Genomic DNA, 23,707 nt, shown 5'->3' with positions numbered 1-23,707 from the left:
CCTGTCGGGGCCTGGGTTTCAGCTGTCCACACCACAGCAGTGGGCAACGAGCTTAAAGCCCCTGATGGCTCTGGGCGCTGACTCTCACCAGTGGCTATGGATGAAGTCACAGGCGATTTTCAGTCAGCGCCGGCAAATTCTTGCTTCTAAGGAGAAACTCTCTTTCACCATCTCTAAGACAAATCTGTTTGTTCTCTATAAGTCCATGTACATTCAAAACTCCTTAAATTTCACAATTCAAAGGCATTTATTTTTTGTCTATCACTCTTATTCATTGTCCTTAATATATACTATGAGCACTTCTTAAGCTGAGGGAATTGAAGAACAAATTCAAACCTTGAGTTTCAATACTTAAAGATGCTTTGAGAAGAATATTAAATGATCCAGGAAACATTAAATGAAGATGGAAAGAGTAGACAGAATTGTTATACAAAAAGGAATTGTCAGACACAGAAAAATTTAATGACACAATGGATGAACAAAAGCCTGTGGTGATAAAGGAAGAAATTCAAGCTGCTCTGAAAGAATTAGCAAAAACCAAGGCCCCAGGGATTGATGGAATACCAATTGACATTGGATATGCTCTGGATGTGCTCACCAAGTCGTGCCAAGAAATCTGGAGGACAACTATCTGGTCAACTAACTAGAAGAAATCTGTTCCCATTCCAAAGAGTAATAACTTCACAGAGTGGGGGCATTACTGAACAATATCATTGATATCACATGCAAGCAAGATTCTGCTCAAGATTATCCAAAAATGACTGGAACTGCCTGAAATGCAGGCGGGTTTTAGAATAGGCCATAGAACTAGGGATATTATAGCTAATGTCAGATGGATTTTGGCTGAAAGTAAAGAATACCAGAGGAATATCTATCTGTGTTTCAATGAATGTGCAAAGACATTTGACTCTGTGGATCACAACAAACTGTGACTGACTCTGAGAAGAATGGGAATCCCAGAATACTTGATTGTGCTTATGCGAAGCCTATACTTGGACCGAGAGGCAGTCATCAGAACAGAGTAAGGAAACACTGCACTGTTCAAAATTGGGAAGGATGTATGCCAAGGATGTGTCCTATCTCCATATCTTTTCAATCTACATGAGGAACAGCTTATCCAGGAAGCTGAGCTCTATGAGGAGAAATATGGCATCAGGATTGGTGGAAGATCTATCAACAATCCGCGTTATGCAGATGACACACCCTGCTTGCTGAAACTGAGCAGAATCTGAAACACTTGCTGCAGAAGGTCAAGGACTGTAGCCTTCAGTATGAATTGAAGCTCAACATCAAGAAAACAAAGATTCTCACCACTGGGCCAATTGCAAGCATCATGATAGGATGGTGAAGAGATTGAGATTGTTAGTAGCTTTAGTTTGCTTGCCTCTGTAATGAACACTCTTGGTATCAGCAGCCAGGAAATAAAAAGATGGATTGTGATGGGAAAGTCTGCTGTCAGAGAAGTCTGCAAAGTATTGAAGAGCAATGATGTCAGTCTGGAGACTAAGGTGAGCCTGATACAGGCCATAGTCTTTGCAATTATTTGCTATGCACTGGAAAGCTGGACAATGACTCGAGATGATAGAAGGATAATTGATGCCTTTGAGCTATGGTGCTGGAGAAGAGTATTGAATAGACCATGAACTGCTAAGAGAACAAACAAGTTCATATGAGAGGACGGGACAAGGGTGCTCCCTGGAGGCAAGGATTCTGAAGCTTCGTCTGACATACTTTGGACATGTTGCAATAGCATACTGTGTCCAGTGCATAGCAACATGGGACCACTTGGAGAGGGATGTCATGCTTGGGATGGTGAAGGGACAGCACAAGAGAGGAAGACCCTCAATGAAATGGATTGATTCAGTGACTAGGGTAATGGGGGAAGTATGTCAGAGACAATAAAATTGGCACAGGATAAAGCAGCATTTAGGGCTGTTATACACAGGGTCGCTATGAGTCATAGGTGACTCAATGGCACATAACAACAACATAAATAAATAACTTTCCTGGTATTTCCATAAACAATCTTATTTCATTCTTAATAGAAAGTTAGAAGTATGTACATAATTCTCATTTTACACAAGGAAAAACTAAGTGTCAGAGATATGCACAAAGCACATAGGTAGTAAGGCTGTGAGCTAGAATTCAACCCAGTCAGTGCAACTGATTAATTAAGTAATTAATATTTGTACTGCATAATGCTGACCACCATATAATGCTTGCTTACTGTATGACAACTCACTTATTACTGTCAAGTTGGAACTTACTCATAGCTGACCCTCTAGTGGGCTTTCCAGGGCTATAAATTACAGAAGGAGAGATTGGACATCTTTCTCTCAAAGAGTAAGCTGCAAGCTGGAACCACTAGTGAGGGGGCACATTTAGGGCAGCAGTACAACCTCCTACAGACTTTGCCACAAGAGCTCCCTATTTGAATGAAAATTAATTTAACAATACTGTTTTCAGTGGGGGAAAGAGTATTGTAGGATAAATTATTAGCAAATCAGTAGACAGAATATTGGGTTTAACTTAATTTAAACTCTATTATTTATTCCATTCTCACCACCACATCCTCCAGAAGAAGAAAAAAAAATTACACTAAGGTTGCATACATCAGGGTAAGAATGCCTAGTGCATGTCTGTGTGATAAGTATTATAATTACAAAAGAATATAATAAAGTGCTATTGTTCTTCATCCTTAAAGTCTTCATGACTCTATAATCCATGAATTGATTTCATAAACTACTGTTGTTTACTATATTGTTTTTCATGTGGGTTTCAGAAAAGGAAGGGAAAAAAAGGACCACGTCAGTAAACCAATTCTTTATTCAGAGCACATACTGAAAAAATTTACTTCTATCATCTAGCCAAGCTTTCAAATGTAGGTGTGCCTTTAGAATAATTGTATTTACGTGCTAAATATTTATTACAGTCTCATATTGGAACTAATGTGAAGTGCAGATAATACATATTCTGTTCAACACTGCTCAGAATTTGCTTCATTCCATCAATATACGTAATTTTGTAGCTTAAATTTTACACATTAGAAAATGCCATTTGAGACTATTTGATATTTAAATCATCTATAATTACACTTTGCATATGTTCTTTACTTATATAAGAAAACATTTTTATATTTATATTTATATTTTTAAAAGATCTCTTAATAATTTATAAAATAATAATAATAATAATTAATAGTAATAATAAAAGATAGCAAGAGCTAAGAAGCAGAATCGAAGTTAAGCTCACGGTACTGTATGAGTAAACCTGGAAGATAGGAATCACATGAAGACAAATAGAGAAGACAGAGTTCTGAGGATGCATTCTAGAATCCAATAATTTTTCCTAGGAAATTTACTAAGAAAAGTCAAACAAGGTGTTTCCTCCAAAAGCGGAATATAGAAATCCAATATGGCACAGCTATTCCACTGCTAGGAATATATATCAATGAAATCAGTGCTGAAACACAAATGGAGTTATGTACACCTATGTTTATAGCAGTGTTATTCACAATAACAGGAAAATGGTGACAGCACAAATGTCCATCAACAAACAAATGGACTGAGAAATTGTGGTATATTCATATAATGGAACACTATGCAGTACTAAGGAAAGATGACTTTGTGAAATACTGTATAACACAAAAGAGTCTAAAAAAAAAGTCTAAAAAAAGAGTATTATGCTGAGAAAACTAATTTAGTCTCATAAGGACAAAAACTACATAAGACCATTATTGTCAAAATAAAAGGATAACTAGTAAGATGTGTATAAATGTCCAAAAGGTAAAGGGGGAAAGGATAAGGGGGTGAAAAAAAGGGGAAGGGTTGAAATCAATAGGACGGCAGTTTAGTAGGCAGGTTGGAGGTGAAGGAAGAGGAAAATTCAATGCAGACTCAAAATGATGAGGTAATAATAGGCACAGATCAATAGTAATTATATAAAACACAATGTATAAGAATGTATGCAACACAATATAAATAAAAGATTATATAAAACACAATATACATGAATGAAATACAATGTACATGAATTAAATCATTGTATGCAAACCAATAATTTTTTAAAAGTGCTCAATATCTTGATGAATGAAACAAAAACAACAAAAAATTCCTAATTGAAGGATTTTACCCTGAACTTAAGTGCTTATCTTTATAGTTATAATTTCAAATGTCTGCAATTTAAAAATATATTTAAAATTTTGTATTTATTCTTTATTGTTGCTGTTGTATCCTGCAGAGTTGCAACTGACACATAGAGGGTTTTCAGAAGCAGTTAATCACACAGAAGGGGATTACCCATCCTTCTCTCAAGTGTATTAGCTGTTGTTGTGTTGCTGTTGACAGCTGTCAAGTTGAGCATGACTCATAGGGACTCTATGAACAAAAGACCTGAAGGCTATCATCATTTCTTGAAGTTCATAGAGTTTCCAGATGCATGTGGTTTAGGAAGTGGATGCCACTCCTGCTTCCAAACCTGTTTTAAACTGGGAGATCTGCCAAGTATTATCCACCATGGGCAACCATTATAGCATTTGACACCCCAATGGCACAGGTTCAACATCACAGCAAACCCAGATTACCACAGTAGAGCAAATTAACAGAAGAGTGTCGTATGACATAGAAGAATGTTCTTCCAAAATGTAACAATAATAAATCAAAAAGCAAACATTCCACATGACCCTCAACGAAAGTGCTCATCTTACAAAGTCCAGCTGCATCACCCAGTCTCCAAAGTGGAGACAAAGGCCTTGCCAAAAATACATTATTTATTCATTGTTGTTATTGTTGTTATGTGCCATCTAGTCGCTTGCGACTCATAGCAACCCTATATACAACATCCTTAAACTCTGCTCTGTCCTGTGCCAATTGCACCACTTCCAATACACCCATCCCGATTATCCCAATCACTGAATCAATCCACCTCATAGGGGGCCTTCCCCTTCTGTGCTGTCCCTCCACCCTACCAAGCATAATGTCCCTCTCCAAGGACCTGTCCCTTCTTGCAACATGTCTAAAGTATGTTAGACAGAGCCTTAGAATCCTTGCCTCCAAGGAGCAGCCCGGTTTGACCCTTTCCAGGATGAATCTGTTTGTTTTCCTAGCAGTCCATGGTACCCTCAATACTCTTCTCCAGCCCCACAGCTCAAAGGCATAAATTCTCCTTAGTCATTGTCCAACTCTGATGCATAACAAGTGATAGCAAAGACCATGGCCTGTATCAGACACACCTTAGTCTCCAAAGAGACACTATTGCTCTTCACAGAATTTATTCATTAGTGTAAAATAATTCTTTATTAACTGTGCCATCACATAGTTAACCATGAATTCTTACATCTTACTATATTCATTAGAGTAATAGATATGTGAATATATTTTTAAATAGTAACAGATTACAAAAAGTAAGTCAAACACTTTTTAACTCAAAAGACTTGTACTTCTCTAACAAATAAATGTTGTGTTTTAGTGGAATTGAAGTGTTGAGTTAGAAGTAAACCTGACACCATCACGACTGTATAAGTCCTTAAAGAAAGGATATTGTCAAAGGTTCAGTGTTTCTATGGATACTGGGAGGCTATTATGAGTCACTGAACACCAATTAAACTTAGAACTAAGGCCAAGCATAACTGATATCAAGTGCAGCACCACTTGAAAGCTGCCCAGACCAGTGATGAGATGTGTTAAGAGCAGTTCAAGTATATTAGATCTGAAGAAAATAATTTCATGACGCATAAGAGATATAACTAGGACATTATAAATACTTCTCATTTATCACATCAGCTTTTTAAGTTACTTGGAGACAGTATTTTTCACAAAGAGAGTGATACTACCTGATACCAATCACTGATACCGATTTTGCAAGACTCATAGCCCTTTTTACCAAATATGTCTCAATAACTGAAGTTCAAAATTACTTGGCCCAAGTTCCTTATCTGGTTCACTTCTTTATAGTAATTTAACTTTTTACTTTCAATGGTATACAGGGAGCTCTGATAGAATACTTTATAAGGCCACCCCCTCTCTCTGGTAGTTCAAACCACCAGAAACTGAGGGAGAAATATGGGCATCTCTCAGTGCAATGTTTAGCCTCAAAAAAACAACTGAGGATTAGCAATAAGTTGGTTCCCTATCACTGGCAATGAGTGACACAATTCAGTTTCTAGGGAAAGAAACAATCTTTGTCTCTGAGCAGTGTTTGCATCTGTAATACATCTTAATTTAGTTTCTCTGAATTTCCCAAATATACTCTTGTCTTAGGAAACATTTTTTCCCTAGAAAATGTCTTGACTCACAAACTTAACTTCCTAAATGTTTGTTATCTTGTTGTCATGATCTTTGTGTGTAATTTATACCCTACTGATTACTTTTTTCTAGTCTTTATATTGAGTACAGGGAGTTCTGAGGGCATGGTCTGTAGGAAGTTGCACTGCTAATTCAAAGGCAGTCCTTCTCTGGCCATTCAGACCCATCAAGGACTCTATGGGACAAAATCTGCTGGAGGGTCAGCTATGAGTTGGTTTTGATTCCACAGCAATGAGTTTTGCATAGAACACATTCTGTTTATATTCTTTTTTTTAGGAACAATGGACCTGCCATTTAGCCAATCAATATCTGTTTTTGGAGGCTACAGATCAAACCATGACACATGTTAAAAAAAGACATGGGAAGAATTTTCACAGAGAAAGATAAATGGATGGCCAACAGACACATGAAAAAAAATGCTCAATATCACTAGAAATAAGAGAGATGCAAATAAAAACTAAAACGAGGTACCATCCTGCTTCAGTAGCACTAGCAAAGTTTAAAGAGACAGCACGTAATAAATGTTGGAGAGGATGTGGCGAGATAGGAACTCTTATACACTGTTGGTGTAAAATGGTACAATCAATCTGGAAAGCAATTTGGTATTTCCTCAGAAAGTTGAGCACAGACATTCCATATGATCAAGCTATTCCACTGCTTGGAATATATCCTAAGAAAATGAGAACTGAAGCAATAATGGAGACATATATCAATTCTCATAGCAGCATTATTCACCCTCACAAGAACATGGAAAGAGACCAAATGTTCAACCACAATGGAATGGATTAAGAAATTATTGTATGTTCACACATGGAATACTCTGCAGCACACAGGAAAATGATTTTGTAAATCACTACCCAATTTGGGAGGGACTGGAGAGCATTATGCTAAGTGAACTATCTTGGTCCCATAAGGACAAATACTGTGTAAGAAAGGCCATTATTGTAGAAATAGATAACTAGTAAGATGTGTATGCAAGTCCAGGGGTGAGAATAATTATAGAATCACACAATTTGAAATGGGAAATATCTGGTGTGAAAAGCAGCAATGTATATGAATTTTGGGAGTAAACTAGTATAAAGAAAAAAAAATAAGAAATTCTAATGACAGAACCTAAACAATGAAAATGTTATATCTTTTTGGATAATGTTGGTAGAATGAGTATTTCAAGCAAGGATGGATTAGGTCATCTCATTAGGATTTAGATGAAGGAGTACTATTCTATAGGGAGAAAGAATATTCTTAAATAATAAATTCTTTCATAATAATTAAGAGCTTATCATCTAATACCATTAACCAATACAAACAAGAAGAAACATAAAAGCCCAAATAAAAATTAATTTGGAGCAAGATCTTCAATAAATTTGTTAGATTTTTAGTCCAATAGTAAAACTTCTATAGGAGTGAAGAATGTGCACTATTATACTAGTTTCTAAAATTAAAAAATCAAAACCATAAGGGTCATAGCTTTCTAGATGATACACAGTGGAGTCAGATGTTAATTATTAATGCCAAGATAGCTACAGAAATTTCTGCTGTAATTTATAGTGTGGGGAAAAATTCTTAGTATCGACATGTGAAAGTTTTAATAATGCAGGAATTTAAGTTATTAGTATTAATAAACACAGTAAAAAATTAAAAATAATTGCATTTTCATTTAAAAATACAATACTTATTAAATTTCTATAAACATAGAACCTGTACAAGAAGGTAAACTGTAGCATAACCTCTTGTGAGTAAATTCACTACTTTAAGATCATCTTTTAGGATATTGTTGTTAGGTAATATCAAGTCAGAGTCAAATAATAGCTGACCCTCCAGTGGGTTTTCAGAGACATCTGATCTGATGACCTAATGGTAAAAAACTGTGCTGCAATATCAAAAACACACAGTTCATAGCAACCAGCTGCTCTGCAGACAATCTCCTCCTGTGCAATTTACTGTCTCTGAAAACTCACTGGTGGGTCAGTTATGAGTCAGTTCCGACTCGATGGTTAAAAACAACAACAAATTGCCTCGTAGGAGAATTGCTCATCTTTCACCCTTGGAGCAGCTAGTGGTTTTGAACTGTATGTCCATGGGCTGGCAGTGCAACTCCTTACCACTAGATCATCAGTGCTTTCTTTAGGATATTACAGATAAAAAGAAACTAGTTTAGGAGCCAAATACCACCGTTACATACGTTATTGCTATATTAAGACATTTTTCTCATACTTTACTATATCTGATATGAAAGTCTTTGCTGTGTAGTGCTGCTGCTCTGATGGGGATGTTACAAGCGAACGGTTTTAACAAGAACAGCAAAAATATTCTCTTACAGTTTATGAGGATAGATGCCCAAATACAAGGTTCTAGCGACAGCGGAAGACTTTCTTACTGTGCGTCTTCTGGTTTCAGGAATGTCACAGCACAGGACCTGAGTCCAGAGGGCAAGATCCATTCCAAGCTTTTCTTTCTTGGTGATTCCCTTCTCTCTAGTCACTTTCCTCTCCTTTTATCTCTTGTAAGATAAAAGGTGTTACAGAACATATCCCAGGGAAATTCTCCTTACAATGGAGTCGGTATTATATTGCAACCTTAATCCTTTTAGCAATAAGGATATTGCTTCCCATTCTTAATTCCTTTACAACTATGTTGTTGGTGTTATGTGTCATCAAATCAAATGGAACTCATAGAGACCTTATGCACAATAGCTATGAACCTTGCACTATCTGCCAATCTTTGTTACACTTATTCCCATTACCCTAGTTACTGAGTCAATTCATTACGTCCTGGGTTTTCCTCTCCTGCACTGCTCCTCTACCCTTCCAAACTGATGTCCTCCTCCAAGGACAGGTCCCACCTGGAAACATGCCCAAAGTATATCAGATATAGTTTCAAAATGCTTGCCTCCAAGGCGTAACTTGGTTTTACCTTCTCCAGGACAAACTTAATTGTTCTCTTGGCAGGCCATGTTCAATACTTTTCTCCAGCACCACAACTCAAAGGTATCAATTCTTCATCTGTCACCAGTCATCATCCAGCTCTCTGATACATAGCAAGTAATTGCAAAGATCATTGCCTGGATCAGGCATCCCTTAGTCTGTAGACTGACATCATCACTCTTCAGCTGATTTCCCTTTGCTGGTGCCAAAAGTATTGATAGTGGAACCAAACAAGCTGAAATTGTTAACAATTTCAATCTCTTCCCCATCTCTCATGGTGCTGCCAATAGGTCCAGTAATGAGAACCTTTGTCTTCTGATAGTTTAGCAAATCATGAAGTACCATTACACACACCTTCTACATTATTTCATTATGCACACACATTTTGGGGAACACAATTCAAGTCATAATGGGTACTATAAGGTATATCTTTCACTTAATTTACATCTATAATATAATACATATTAAGATACTTTATTGTACATAAAATAATGACATTAGGAGACTGGGGCTCTTAACAGAATAATGGTTAATATTCTGTAGCAGAGTTGGGCAAGTTTTGCTGCAAAATAGTGAAAGTTTTAGGTTTTGCAGGTTATGCACTCTCTATTATAACCACTTAATCCTGACACTGCAGTTTAAAAGCACTGTAGAAAAATAATTGTGACTGTGTTCTCAGACAACTTCATTTATAAAACATACAGTGAATGGAAAAGGCTTGAAGGCCAACTTGCTGACCCTAGAACTATCAGACTTCTGTATTTTCTCTATCTGATGCAATTTATAAATATCCACAAACATACCTTTTCCCCAGGAACTCCAGGAGCACCAAATTCACCTTTAGGACCAACTGCACCCTAAAATGTAGAAATAATCATTAGGAGACCCTTTTTTAGATGCACCAACCACTAATATGATCATCAAAGAACATCTTCCATTTACAGATGAGCTGCTTTGGCTTACACCGATATTTATAACTCAAGTTCCCAGGCATCCTCAAAAGCCATTAAACTATACTTCTGAATATTAGATTCATTCATCAGCCCATAAACATCAAAGTGTTATTTAGAATTAGACAATCTTCATTTAACTTAGTGATTTCTTTCATGTTCATCCAACATAAGCAATTAATTTAATGACACAATAAAAAATTAAAAAATAACAGGAAAGAAGAACTTAAATTAGTTCAAAGGTAACTATAGTTGCATTTAGTATGACTGAACTTCAATTATGTCCTCAAGGTAAACAGCCAAAGCTGCATTAATCCAACCAAGCCTTCCTGCTTTTCCACTTAAACTTCAGAGTAAGAGTGAAAAAAAAAATCTCCTTATGACGTGATCTATGGCTATCCTGACAGATGGCTCTATCACAAACTCAGCCTAATATAAAATCTGTGAAATAACAGTAAATGATATAATTTTTAAATTAATTTCTCTAAAACTAATGTTAGCTGGTTGTTGATGTGTGTTGTCAAGTCAGAACCAACCCACAGCTGACCCTCCTGTGGGTTTTCAGAGGCAGTGAATGGCATGGGAGGAGACTGTCAATCCTTCTCTTGCAGACTTATTCGTTCTCTTATCAGTTCAATATTTTTCTCCAGCATTATAACTCAAACACACTGATACTTGCTCTGTCATCCTTAGTCATTTTCCAGCTCTCAGATGCATAACAAGTAATTGAAAAGATCATAATCTAGAAAGGTGCATCTTAGTCTATAGGTGGATATTGTTGCTCTTCAACACTGGAGAGGTCACTGACATCAGACTTGCCTAAAACAACTCATCTTTTAATTTCCTGACTGCTGGTACAAACCAAAAATGTTTGAATGATTGAGGATCCAAGCAAGATGAAATCATTAACAACCTCAGTCTTTCTCATCTATAATGATACTGCCTATTGGCCCAGTGGTGAGGATCTTTGTTTGATTCATATTGAGATGCAATCCACATTGGAGGTTGCAACCATTAACATTCTGCAAAAAGCACTTCAAGTTTTCTTCTATTTCAGCCAGTGAGGTGTGTCAACTGCATAATACAAGTTGTTCATTAGTCTTCCTCCAATCCTGATGCCACTTTCTTTTTCATAAATTTCAGCCACCTAAATTATCTGCTCAGTTTATAGATTGAAAAGGTGTGGAGAAAGGATATATCGCTGATGCATTCCTTTCTTGATGTGGAACCACATACTTCTTCCTTGCTGTGTTTGGACAACAGCTTCCTGGCCTAAGTATAGGTTTTGCATGAACACAATCAAGTATTCTGGGATTCTCATTCTTCTCAATGTTCATCATACTTTTTTGTGATCCACACAGTCAAATGTGTTTGTATAGTTAATAAAACACAAATAGATATCCTTCTGGTACTCTCTGCTTTCATCCAAGATCAATCTGACATCAGCAATGATATCTCTAGTGTCATGGCCTCTTGGAAACCCAGCTGTATCTCTGGTAGTTCTCTGCCAATATACTGATGCAGTTGGTTTTGGATAATATCAGCAAGATTATGCTTGCATGTGATATTAGTGATATTGTTTCATAATGTTCACATTCGTTCGGATAATCATTTTTGGAAATGGGAATAAAATAGAACTCTTCCAGGCAGTTGGCCAGGTAGTTGTCCTCCAGATTTCTTGGTGCAACATAGTAAACAAACCCACAGCTGCATCTGAAAGCTAGAAAATGACTAAGTACTACAGAAGAATAGATGCCTTTGAATTGTGATTCTGGAGAAGAGTATTGAATATACCATAGACTACCAAGAGATCAAACATGTCTGTCTGGGGAGGGTGAAATCATATTACTCCTTGAAGGCAAAGATTTACAAGCTCCATCTCACATATTTTGATCATGTTTCCATAAAGGACCAGTCCTTGGGGAAAGACATCATGCCTGGGAAAATGGAGGTTCAGCACAAGAGTGGAAGACCCTGGATAAGATGGATTGACACAGTGACTGTGGCAATGGGGTCATGTGTGTCAAAGGTGGTGAAGTTGCCTCAAGACAGCACAAAGTTCAGAGGCATTGTTCATAAGGTCACTAGAGTCAGAGTCAATAACATTATTCTATCAGTACTGCTTGAATAAAAAATAAGTATAGTCTCTATTCCTTTCAGGCACTATGTACTCAATAATCAGTTTTTTTACCATCCTGAGCTGTCCATGCAGTACTAGGAAACATAAGAAAAGCCTATGACTACTGATTATTGAAAGGTTGCCATTTATCAAGTGCTTAGCATATTATAGGCACTTAATGCTAAGCTTGAGTTACTTGATTTACATTATTTCATTTGATCCTTCAAAATTCCCGTGTGAAAGGCAGTGCTCTTTCCATTTGCTAGAATAAAAAAGGCTAAATATATTGTTTCAAATCATTCACCTCTTGGTTGGTGAGAGCATAATTTAAACCAAAGTGTATATCCATAATCTTCAAGATTAGTTTTCCTTAGAATGGTAATCTTGTTGACCACAATTTAAGGAGAAAGTATCTACCCCTGTCACATTTCTTTCTTAATTTTGAATCATACACTGTTCCCTTGCTCTGTTTGAACAACATCTTCCTGGTCTTGGTATAGGTTTCACATGAGCAAAGTCAAATGTTCTGGGTTTCTCGTTCTTCTTATTGTTAGTCACAATTTACAGTGATCCACAGAGTCAAATGTGTTTACATAATTGATAAAACAAAAATAGACATCTTGCTGGTATGCTCTGCTTTCAACCAAGATCCAGCTGATATCAGCAAAAATTAGAATGTGGAATGTATACAATATGAATATAGAAAATTGGACATTGTTAAAAATACCTGAATGTTGTTGTTGTTGTTATGTGTCATCAAGTCACATGTGGCTCATAGCAACCCTAAGTACAATAGCTTTGAACCCTAGCTATCATGAGCCAATCTCATTGTCTCTGATACATTTACCCTTATCAGTCAATCAGCTGCATCCAGGGTCTTCCTCTTTTCCATAGTCCCTCCATCCATCCAAGCATCATGTTCTTCTCCAAGGACTGGTCCTTTCTGGAAATATGCCCAAAATATGTAGGATGGAGCTTCAGAATCCTTGCCTCCAAGGAGCAGTTGGTTTTACCCTCTCCAAGACAGACCTGTTTGTTCTCTTGGTAGTCAATGGTATGTCACTACTCTTCTCCAGGATCACAGGTCAAAGGCATCAATTCTTCTATAATCTTTAATCATTGTCCAGCTCCCTGTTACATAGCAAGTAATTGTGAAGACCACATGGCCTGGATCAGGAGTACCTTTATCTCCAGACTGACATTATTGCTTTTCATAAATATTGATAAGCTGAAATGGATTGAAATGGGCAAGTTTAAATAAGACAATCATATGATCTACTATGCTGGGAGAAATAAGTGAAGGGGAAAAAATGGAATTGAATTCATAGTTCAAAAGACCACTTCTACATCCATCCTACTTTTGTGAGTGAAAGGATGCTATTTATACACTTAAAAGGAAAACCTGTTGATACCAATGACATTCAAATATAGCACCAACAACTAAAGCCAAAGAGAAGGAAATAGATTTCTACTGGCTTTTGCAGTTTGAAATAGATTAAATTTTCAACCAAGATTCACTAATAATAATTGTCATCTGGAATGCAAACATTGGGAACAAGGAAGAAAGATTTGTGGTTAGAAAATATGGCTTGGTGACAGAAATGATACTGGAGATAGAATGATAGAATTTCATACAATCAATGATTATAAAAAATACAAATGAACACTATACCGATGGACTTCATCTGATGGACTACACAGGAATTAGATTGATTACATCTGTGAAAAAAATCATTGAAGAAGCACAATATCAGTTTTGAAAACCAGGCCAGGTGCTGACGTTGGAACAGATCATAAACTGTACATGTGCAAGTTCAAATTGAAGCCAAAGAAACTTAAATCCACAAGAAGTAAAATATGACCCTAAGTCCATCCTACTTGAATTAAAAACTATCTCAAGAACAGGTTTAAACTGGACTGCTACCTGCCAAAAGCTGAAAGTGGATCCACATCTCACATACACAACAATCACCTCAATGTGGATCAGAGACTTGCAAAACCATACTGTTCATTAGAGACAAACTGGGATCAAGCTTAGAAAGCCTAGACTATGGTATAAAGAGACTGACAAATACAGGCAGAAATGTACAATCTGAAGAGGATAAAATCGATGCATGGGACCGTCTAAAGATTAAGTCCCTGTGTGCGTGAAAAACTTTCCCACAGTGTGAAAAGAATACTTGCCAACTGGGAACAAACATTTGAAAATACCACGTCAGACAAGAGTATCATAATGAAAGTTTACAGGATACTCTTGGGTCTCCACAAGAAAAAGTTTGATAATCCAAAGACAAAATGGGCAAAAGTCATGGAAAGACTTTTCACAGAGGAAGAGAATTCAAATGCCCAACAGACATATGAAGAAATGATCCAAATCACTGGCAAAAAGAGAAATGGAAATCATAACCACAATGAGAAACCATCTCATTCCAGTAGGAGCGGCAAAGTTTAACAGGACAGCAAGTAAGAAATATTGGAGACAATGTGGCCAGATAAGAACTCTTATACACTGTTAGTGGCACTATAAAATGATACAACCACTCTGGAAAGCAGTTTGGTGCTTCCTCAAAAGGCTCAACATAGAAATTCCATATGACCCAGCTGTTCCATAGCTTGCAATATACCCCAAGAAAATGAGAACTGAGGCTCAAACAGAAACTTGTAGACTAATGTTCACATCAGCATTATTTACCATTGCAAGAATGTGGAAATTGCCCAGATGTCCCACCACAAACAAATGGATTGAAAAGTTGTGGTACATTCACACAATGGAATACTATGCAGCAATGGTTTTGTAAATTACTATCTAACTTGGGAGAGACTAGAAAGCATTATACTGAGTTAACTAACTCAGTCCCACAGAGACAAATACTCTATAAAACCATTACTGTAGAATGAGTATGAGGATCCAATGGGGGGTGGGGGAAGGGTGGAAGCAGAGGGGTGAGGATGGGTGAGGGGGTGGGATGTTACTCTAGGGTTACACAATTTGATGGAGGAGTTGAAGAAAATGGGAAGGATCTTTTGTGAAAAACAATATACAAAAAAAAATCAAAAAAATGTTTTCAAACTTTGTAAAGAAATCAGTATAAAATTTAAAAAAAAGAAAAGGTTTGAGGCACTGAACAGTAATCAATGAAGATTAGATGACAGCTAGATAGATAGACAGACAGATAAGTTCTGGTAGTATAGTATTACATTGTTCACATGACTCAAATTTACCAGCAAGAGGAAGATAGGCAATCTCCTCTCATGTGATTTAGTGTCTCTGAAAACTCACTGCAAGGTCATGTATGACTCATTCTGACTCAAAAGTACACAAAAACACAAAATTACTCTGACTTTTTACTAAAAGAATATTGTTGTTGTGTACTGTAGAGTTGGAACCTAGCCATAACTGACCCTCCAGCGAGTTTTCAGAGGCAGTTAATCAAAAGGGAGAAGATTGCCCATCTTTCTCCTGTGGAGCAGCTGGTGGAATTTGAATGGCGCACCTCAGGATTGCAGCACAGCTTCTTGCCACTAGGCCAAAAGAATATTAACAAAACAATTATTTCATAAAACTGACCCTTTTTCAGAAATTAATTTGGGATATGGATGATAATAATTCCAAAATAAATGAGAAAATTATTCCCCAAATAGAACTCACTTTCCACTCTCCTTTAAGTTCAGAAACATTAAAATTGAACTGCTATTTTACAAAATTCCAAGGGAATCTCAACTTTTAGGTGGGTGAGGTTATTAGCAAAGATCTTAACTGAGAATGCAATATGGTTGCTAAGTAATTACGTTGTTAACTATACTTGCTAAGAAAAGATAATTAAATGATTCAGAAAATTATAATAATTGAGTCTGAATAAAACAAAACTATGAATTAGTATTTCAAGTAATACCACACAGAGTTTAGTCTCAGATAGAGGGCATGGTTAGAATTGTTTGATTAGGTAATATTCTATGAAATACTAATCACAGTTCAAATTTAAGCAATGATATATCTAATAATCTCTTACACAATGGGAGGGAACCATCAGGTTTATTACAAAGAGAAAAAAAATCCCAGGAAATCAGACTAATGAAGCACCCTAACATACAAAGGAAAATAAGTAAGTAAAAGTAAATAGTAAATGGTAGATAGCATCAAAGAAAATTGAATATTTAAAAAAATATTTCTTATTTCTCAATGACTAAATTGTGATACCAAGCTGAAACTACCATGCATAGAGTGGGTAGATAATGAACACTGCACTGGAGCAGAGAAGGAAAGAACTATTTAAAAGGAATATGTGATTAGGCATTATATATATGGTAACAGCCCAGAATAAGAGGTACATTTCAAAAAGGACTACTGGGGGTAGGGGTATGGGGTAGGGAAGGAGGTAATTGTACAACAATGAATCAGTATTTTTTAAAAAACAAAATTAGTTAACTAGGGGATAGAAAAGAGAAGAAGAGAGGGTAAAAATGTTCAACAATGAATGAATGAAAATCTAACTTTTCTATATACTTTTGATAAAATCATAATGAAAAGAAAAAATTTTATTTTCAAAAAATACAGGAACCCTTTCTTTTTTATAAAAAAAATGGAAATACTATAACACTCTTGTATGACTGAATTAATCTAGTTCTTGTTGTGTTGTTGTTTTTTTTTAAGAAGCTTGGAAATTTTATTGAACAAAAAACCAGATAGAAGGGTGGCTTCACTCTAGAAGCACCCGTACTGCATCCAGGGAGTGTCTTCCTGGTGGTGACCTGGTGGCAGTAACCTGGCACACAGGGACCCTCTGCTTTCCCCAGTGGAAGATGGTGGGATCAGGACAGAAGTAGGATGGCCACAGCCTTCAGAGGGGACCTCTGCATTCAGGAAGGAGCTGAGGCCCCAGCTGGCTCATGCAGGGGGTGACTTTTTTTTCAGTACTGGCTTTTTGCCTTGCTTGGCAGAATCATCTAGGCATTTGGTTATTAGTGTATGTGTGTGTGTGTGAATAGTAGTTAGGTGCCATCAAGTCAAGGATGGCTCACATTGAGCTTATGAACAGCTGACCTTTTGCCATCCTCATCATCTGATCTCTGACACTATAGCCCATTTCTGAAGTAACTATGTCAATCTATGTCATTGAAGGTCTTCCTTTCCTTTGTTAACACTCCATCTTTCCAAACATGTCCCCTTCCAAGGAACAGCCTCACCTACTTACATGTCCAAAGTGTGAAAGATCAAATGTCATCATTTTTGCCTCCAAGGATCACTCTGTTTGAACTTTTCCCAAGACGTATCTGTTTGTTCTATTGGCAGTCCATGGGATATTGAGTACTCTTTTCCAACATAACTCAAAAGCATCAATTCTTCTTCATTCTTATTCATTCGCTAGTTATCTGATATATTGAAACTGACTGAGAGGACCATGACCTGATACAGGCACATATTAATCTTCAAACTGATATTGCTCATCAGCATTTTGGAGAAGTTCCTAAAAGCAGACTTGCCCAATGGAATCAGTCTCTTATATCCAGACTGCTGGTATCAAGGGTATTGCTTATTGATGCAAGCAAGAAGAAATCGTTGACAGCATCAATCATTTCTCCATCTGTTTTAATGTTGATTGTTGGTTCTGTAGTGAGAACCAAGTGTATTTTCTTGATATTGAAATGTAACCCATACTGAAGGCTGTGCTGTTGTGTACCATAAAGTAAAAATTGACTCATAGCTGACCCTCCAGTGGCTTTCAGAGTAACTCAATCACATGAGAGAAAACTGCCCATCCTTCTTCCGCAGAGCACTTGGTGAATTTAAACTAAGTGCCTTCAAGATTCCAGTGCAGCTTCTTGCCAATAGGCTACCAGTACTCCCTATTGAAGGTTGTAGTCCTTGACATTCTGCAGGAAGCGTTTCATATCCTTTTCACTTTTAGCAAGCAAAGTTGTGTCATCTGCACAAGGCAGGCTGTCAACAAGCCTTCCTCCAATGCTGATGTCACATTCTTCTTCATGTTGTTGTTGTTGTGTACTGTTGAGTTGGAAATGACCCTGAGCTGACACTCTGACAGGTTTTCAGAGGGAATTAATTGCACATGAGTAGATTGCCCATCCTTCTCCTGTGGAGCAGCTGGTAGATCCAAACCATATGCCTTTGGGATTGCAAGGCAGCTTCTTGCCACTAGGTCACCAGAGCTCCTTATTCTTCTTCATAGAATCTGGATTTGTGAATTATTTTCTCAGCATACAGGCTCAATAAGTATGGAGAAGGGATATAACTCTGATGACCAACTTTCTTGATTTTAAACTATGCAGTGTTTCCTTGCTCTGTTCAGACAACAGCTTCTTGGTCTCGGTACAGATTCTGTATCAGCACAATCAAGTGTTCTGAGACTATACTTTTTCTCAATATTAGCCATAATTTGTTATGACCCACACAGTCCAATGCCTTTGCATTGCTGATAATTTATAGTTCCCTTAAGGTACAGTGTTCATTCAACACTGTTTTAGTTCCTGTTGTGGATTAGCTAAAACTCACATTCTAATCTTGTTGTTGATTATCGTCGATTCCAGCATGACTCAGTGACCCTATAAACAAAAGGTCTGAAGCTTTTATATAAGTATCTACATTGAGCAAAGTTCATGGAGTTTCCAGATGCATATTGTTTAGGAAGTGGGTGCCACCCCTGTTTCCAAACCTGTCTTAAACTGGGAACTCCACCAAACACTGTCCACCATGAGTAACCATTAAAGCATTTGACACCCTAGTGGCACAAGGTTCAGCATCACAGCAATCCCAGGCTACCTCAGTACAGCATATTGACAGAACAATGCTGCACCACTTAGAAGAATGTTCCTGCAAAATAGAATACAAACTGATTTTTGTGACATATTTTATTATTAACTTCAATGAAAATTTACAGAGACTTTGAATTTCTATTCATTCTTGTTGCACTTTTCTCTCTGCACACCCCTCCCCCCAGTACACCTCCCTCTTTGAAAAGTAAAAGAACAATTCTGTCACTGTTTTCTAATCCCTCCCCCCAGGTCCACTCCACTCTGGATTGCACAGCCTTCGCTCTGAACTCCAGTTATGACAAAAATACCTAACTGCATATCCCTTTTAAACAGTTTTCTTCCTCATCTGTTTCTATGCAGCATACATTATTTATCCCATATTTCTCAGTCTCCCCCCAACCTTGCTGTCAGTCCTGTTTTACAACAGTGGCACCATGCAGTATTTGTCCTTTTGTGACTGAGATACTTCACTCAGCATAATGTCCTCCAGGGTCACCCATTTTGAATAATATTGCATGAGTTCCTTGTTTTTCAATATAGCATAGTATTCCATTGTGTGAATATACCGCAGCTTCTCTATCCATTCGTTTGGTGATGGGGATTTAGGTTGTTTCCAAATCCTTGCTATTGTGAACAAAGCCACAGTAAACATGGGTGTGCATATATCTGCTTGGATGTCAGTTATGGTCTCCTTGGGGTATATTCCCAGTAGTGGATTTGCTGGGTCAAATGGTATCTCTATTTGCAACTTTTTGAGAAAACACCACCCCACCTTCCACAGTGGTTGCACCATTTTATACTTCCACCAACAGTGAATAAGGAAGGGTTCCAGTTTCCCCACAACCTCACCATCATTTGTTGCTTGTAGCAACTGATCTTGATGCTACTACACTTCTCCTCATAAAGACCTGCTTTCTGAATGATCTGTTCTGCATATAGATTGAAAAGATATGTGGACAGAATGCATCCTTGACACACTCCTTTCCTGATTTTGAATGATGCAGTGTTTCCTTGCTCAGTTCTGAGTACTGCTTCTTGGTCCAAGTTTACATTTCACATAAGCACAACCAAGTGCTCTGGGATTCCTATTTTCCTCAAGATTATAATACCACAATTTATTGTGATCCACACAGTCAAATGCCTTTGCATAGTCAATGAAACACAGATAGGCATTCTTCTGATACTCTCTGCTTTTTGCCAATATCCATCTGACATTGGCAATAATATCTCTAGTGCCACAACCTTTTCTAAACTCAGCTTGTATTTCTGGTAGTTCTCTGTCAATGTGCTGTTTCAGTCGTTTCTGGATAATCTTCAGCAGGATGGTTACATGTAAGGTAGCAATAAAAGTCCTAAATATAAAGAGGAATGGGAGAGATTGGCTTGATATAAAAATGTCAGAATTGGCTGATTTAAGGTGATTGACAAGCAAAATTCTAACCAGTGTAGATGTTGTTACTGTGTACCATAGAGTCAGTACAGACCCATAGCTGACCCTCTGGCAGGTATTCAAAGACAGTTAATCACAGAGAAGGAGAATGCCCATCCTTTTCCTATAGAACAGCTAGTGTCCTTGAACCAGGTGCCTTCAGTAATGCAGCACAGTTTCTTGCCACTTGACCACCAAGGCTCCCTAACCAATCTAGAGGAGAAAGTAAAATGATATACTGTGTAGAGGAGAAAGCAAAATGATATATTGAAAGATATTCCAGGTAAATATAATCTAAGGCAAAGATTTTTGGAATAGGAATAAACGAGTCTTAGAGAGAAGAGAGTATGCAAAACAGAATAAGTAGGACTATCCTACTTAACTACATCCTACTTATTATAGATTAGGTATCCCTGATATCCCATGGTTAAGAATTCCATGTTTATCTTGAAGGAGATATAAAATTATTGATGAGCTTTGGACTAGATTGGACAGAATTTACTTTCATGATTACTCAGAATAATTGTCAATGTCGTGCTATTAAGCTTTGGTGTCAGCTCAGACTCATAGCAACCTCACATACATTAGAATAAAATTGAACCCAATTTTGTGCCATTCTTATTGTGGTTGTCACTGTGTTAATGTTTCACTGTCAATCCTCTCCTGACCCTCTGTTTTTCATAGCATGGTGTATCTTTCAAGGGCTGACCTTTCCTAATTACATGCCCAAAGTATGTTATACTAAATATCATTATCCTTTTTTTTTTTAATGAGCACTCTGGCCACACTTCTACTAAGGCAGATTTGTTTATTCTTTTGACAGACCAATAATATATTCTTGGCCAACACTACAAGTAAATGGCCTGAATTCTTTTCTGGTTTTTCTTATTCATTGTCCCCTTTTCACATGCATGTGAATAAACTGAAAATATCATAACTTGAGTCAGTCATTCCTTAAACTTTAAACTGGAATTCGTGTTCTTTAGCATTTTATAAAGGTCCTTTGCAGTGTAGTTTTTCAGTACAATACATCATTTGATTTCTCAAGTGTGGTTTCTGTGGGTGTTGATTGTCAACTGAAATGAAATGAAATCTTTGACATCTTGAAACTTGTTTTAATTTATGATAATAGTTTTTTTCATTATGGGAGTGTTTTTGAAGTATTCTATTATTATTATTTGAATGAAAGTTTACAAAGAAATTGGTTTTCCACTAACTCACTCATACAGATATTTCCTTATTGCCTCCATCTGTCAATCTCTAATTTATGTCCTGTTCTGGATTGCAAATTATAATATACAAAACTGATTATTTTTTGTTTGTTTTGAGGGGGTTTTGTAATTTTAATAGAAATTTTAATGAAATCTTATAGAGAACTTGGATTTCCGCTTATTCATTGTTGAAATTTTCCTCCCTGCATATCTCCCCACTTCACTTTTCTCTTAGAAAAAAAATTATTTGATTATTGTACAATTCCCCTCCTCCCAGTCTACTTTACTATGGAATCCTTATTCTGGACTGTTGTCATTCAAGTAATACCTAAACATATATTCCTTTTAAGCAGTTCTATTACTCATCTATTTCAATGCAGTGTACATTATTTATACCCTCTTTTCTTAGTTTGCCCTCAAATCCCATGTCAGTCCTGTTTTATAACAGTGGCATGATGCAATATTTGTCCTTTTGTGACTGAGATAGTTCACTCAGCATAATGTCCTCCAGGGTCAATTATTTTTTATAATATTTCATTAATACCTTGTTTTTTAAGGCTGCATAGTATCACATTTGAGAAAACATACCACAGCTTCTCTATCCATTCGTTTGTTGATGGGCACTTGCATTGTTTCCATCTCTTTGCTATTGTTAACAACATAGCAATAAACATAAGTGTGCATATATCTGATTGGGTGGCAGTTCTGATTTCTTTGGGGTATATTTCCAGCAGAGCAATTGCTGCATCAAATGGTATTTCTATTTTCAACTTTTAAGAAAGCTTCATAAAGCCTTCTAGAATGGTTGCACCATTTTACACTCCCACCAAGAGTGAATAAGGGCTCCAGTTTCTCCACAACTTCACCAACATTTGTAGTTTGCTGCTCTGTTGAATTTTGCTATTCTTACTGAGGTGACATAATATCTCATCATTGTTTTGATTTGCAACTCTCTTAGAGCTAGGGATTTTGAACAATTATTCATGTGTTTGTTCACCATCTTAATGTCTTCTTTGAAAGTGTCTGTTCATATGCTGTGGCCATTTTGCAATTATGTTGTTTACCTTTATCTTCTTGGGGCACTTGAGTATTCTATAAATTCTAGATAAAAGTCCCTTATCAGACATGTCATTCCCAAATTTTTTTTCCCAGTCTGTAGCTTCCATTTTTACCCTGTTGGACAAGTTTTTGGATTTGCATAGGGATTTGATTCTTAGAAGGTCCCGTTTTATCCTTTCTTGGTTGTAGGTTTTTCAGGACAGTTGGAAGACTGTTCATGTTGTAGACTGGGGCTTCTAGAGTTCTTCCAAGCTTTGCTTTAATGAACTGTACAGTACTTGGCTTTAGTCCTAGGTCCTTTATCCACTTTGAGTTGTTTTTTGTGTATGGTGTATTGTGTAGGTCTTGCTTGAGTTGTCTGCAGATAATTTTCCAATTCTGCCAACACCATTTGTGGAAAAGGCTGTCATTTTCCCACTTAACTGATTTTATCTTCTTGTCAAAAATCATTTGAGCATATGCAGATGGGCTGATTTTCAGATTCTTAATTCCATTCCATCTATGTCATTGTACCAGTACCATGCTGTCTTGACTACCACGTGAATGTAGTAGTGTTTGAAATCAGAGTGAGATGTCTCCTACCTTGTTTCTCTTTTTAAGGAGTGATTTGCTTATTTGAGGTCTCTTTCCATTCCAGATGAAATTGGAAATTGCCTTTTCCATTTCATTGAAGAATGGAATTAGTATTTGTATTGGAATTGCATTGAAGTTGTAGATTGCCTTTGGTAGAAATGTCATTTTCACAATATTGAGTCTTTCTATCCAAGGACAAGGTATATTCTTCCATTTCTCCACGTCTCTTTTTGTTTTTTTGCATTTTCTTTGAACAGGGCCTTTGTGTTTCTAGTTAGATTTACTCCCTAGCATTTAATCTTGCTACAATCAGGCTGGGTTTATGAGGTGTCATGGTACTAGGGATATTGTAGCTAATGTTAGATGGATCTT

The 23,707-nt window shown here is 36.9% G+C and overlaps 1 protein-coding gene across 1 annotated transcript in view; it reads right to left on the bottom strand.

Annotated features, from left to right (window-relative positions):
- The window catches only part of COL19A1 (collagen, type XIX, alpha 1), a 669,215-nt gene that overhangs the window by 451,893 nt on the left and 193,615 nt on the right, over positions 1 to 23,707 (bottom strand). The window contains exon 9 of the mRNA XM_006899482.1: positions 10,030 to 10,083. Within this exon, the coding sequence (XP_006899544.1) occupies positions 10,030 to 10,083 (54 nt within the window). The remainder of the gene's footprint in view (positions 1 to 10,029; positions 10,084 to 23,707) is intronic.

The sequence above is a fragment of the Elephantulus edwardii genome, unplaced genomic scaffold (genome assembly GCF_000299155.1).
Source record: "Elephantulus edwardii isolate Elephantulus edwardi_28Jun2011 unplaced genomic scaffold, EleEdw1.0 scaffold00258, whole genome shotgun sequence".
In the NCBI taxonomy this organism is placed as follows: domain Eukaryota; kingdom Metazoa; phylum Chordata; class Mammalia; order Macroscelidea; family Macroscelididae; genus Elephantulus; species Elephantulus edwardii.
This window is presented reverse-complemented; position numbering and strand designations above follow the sequence as displayed.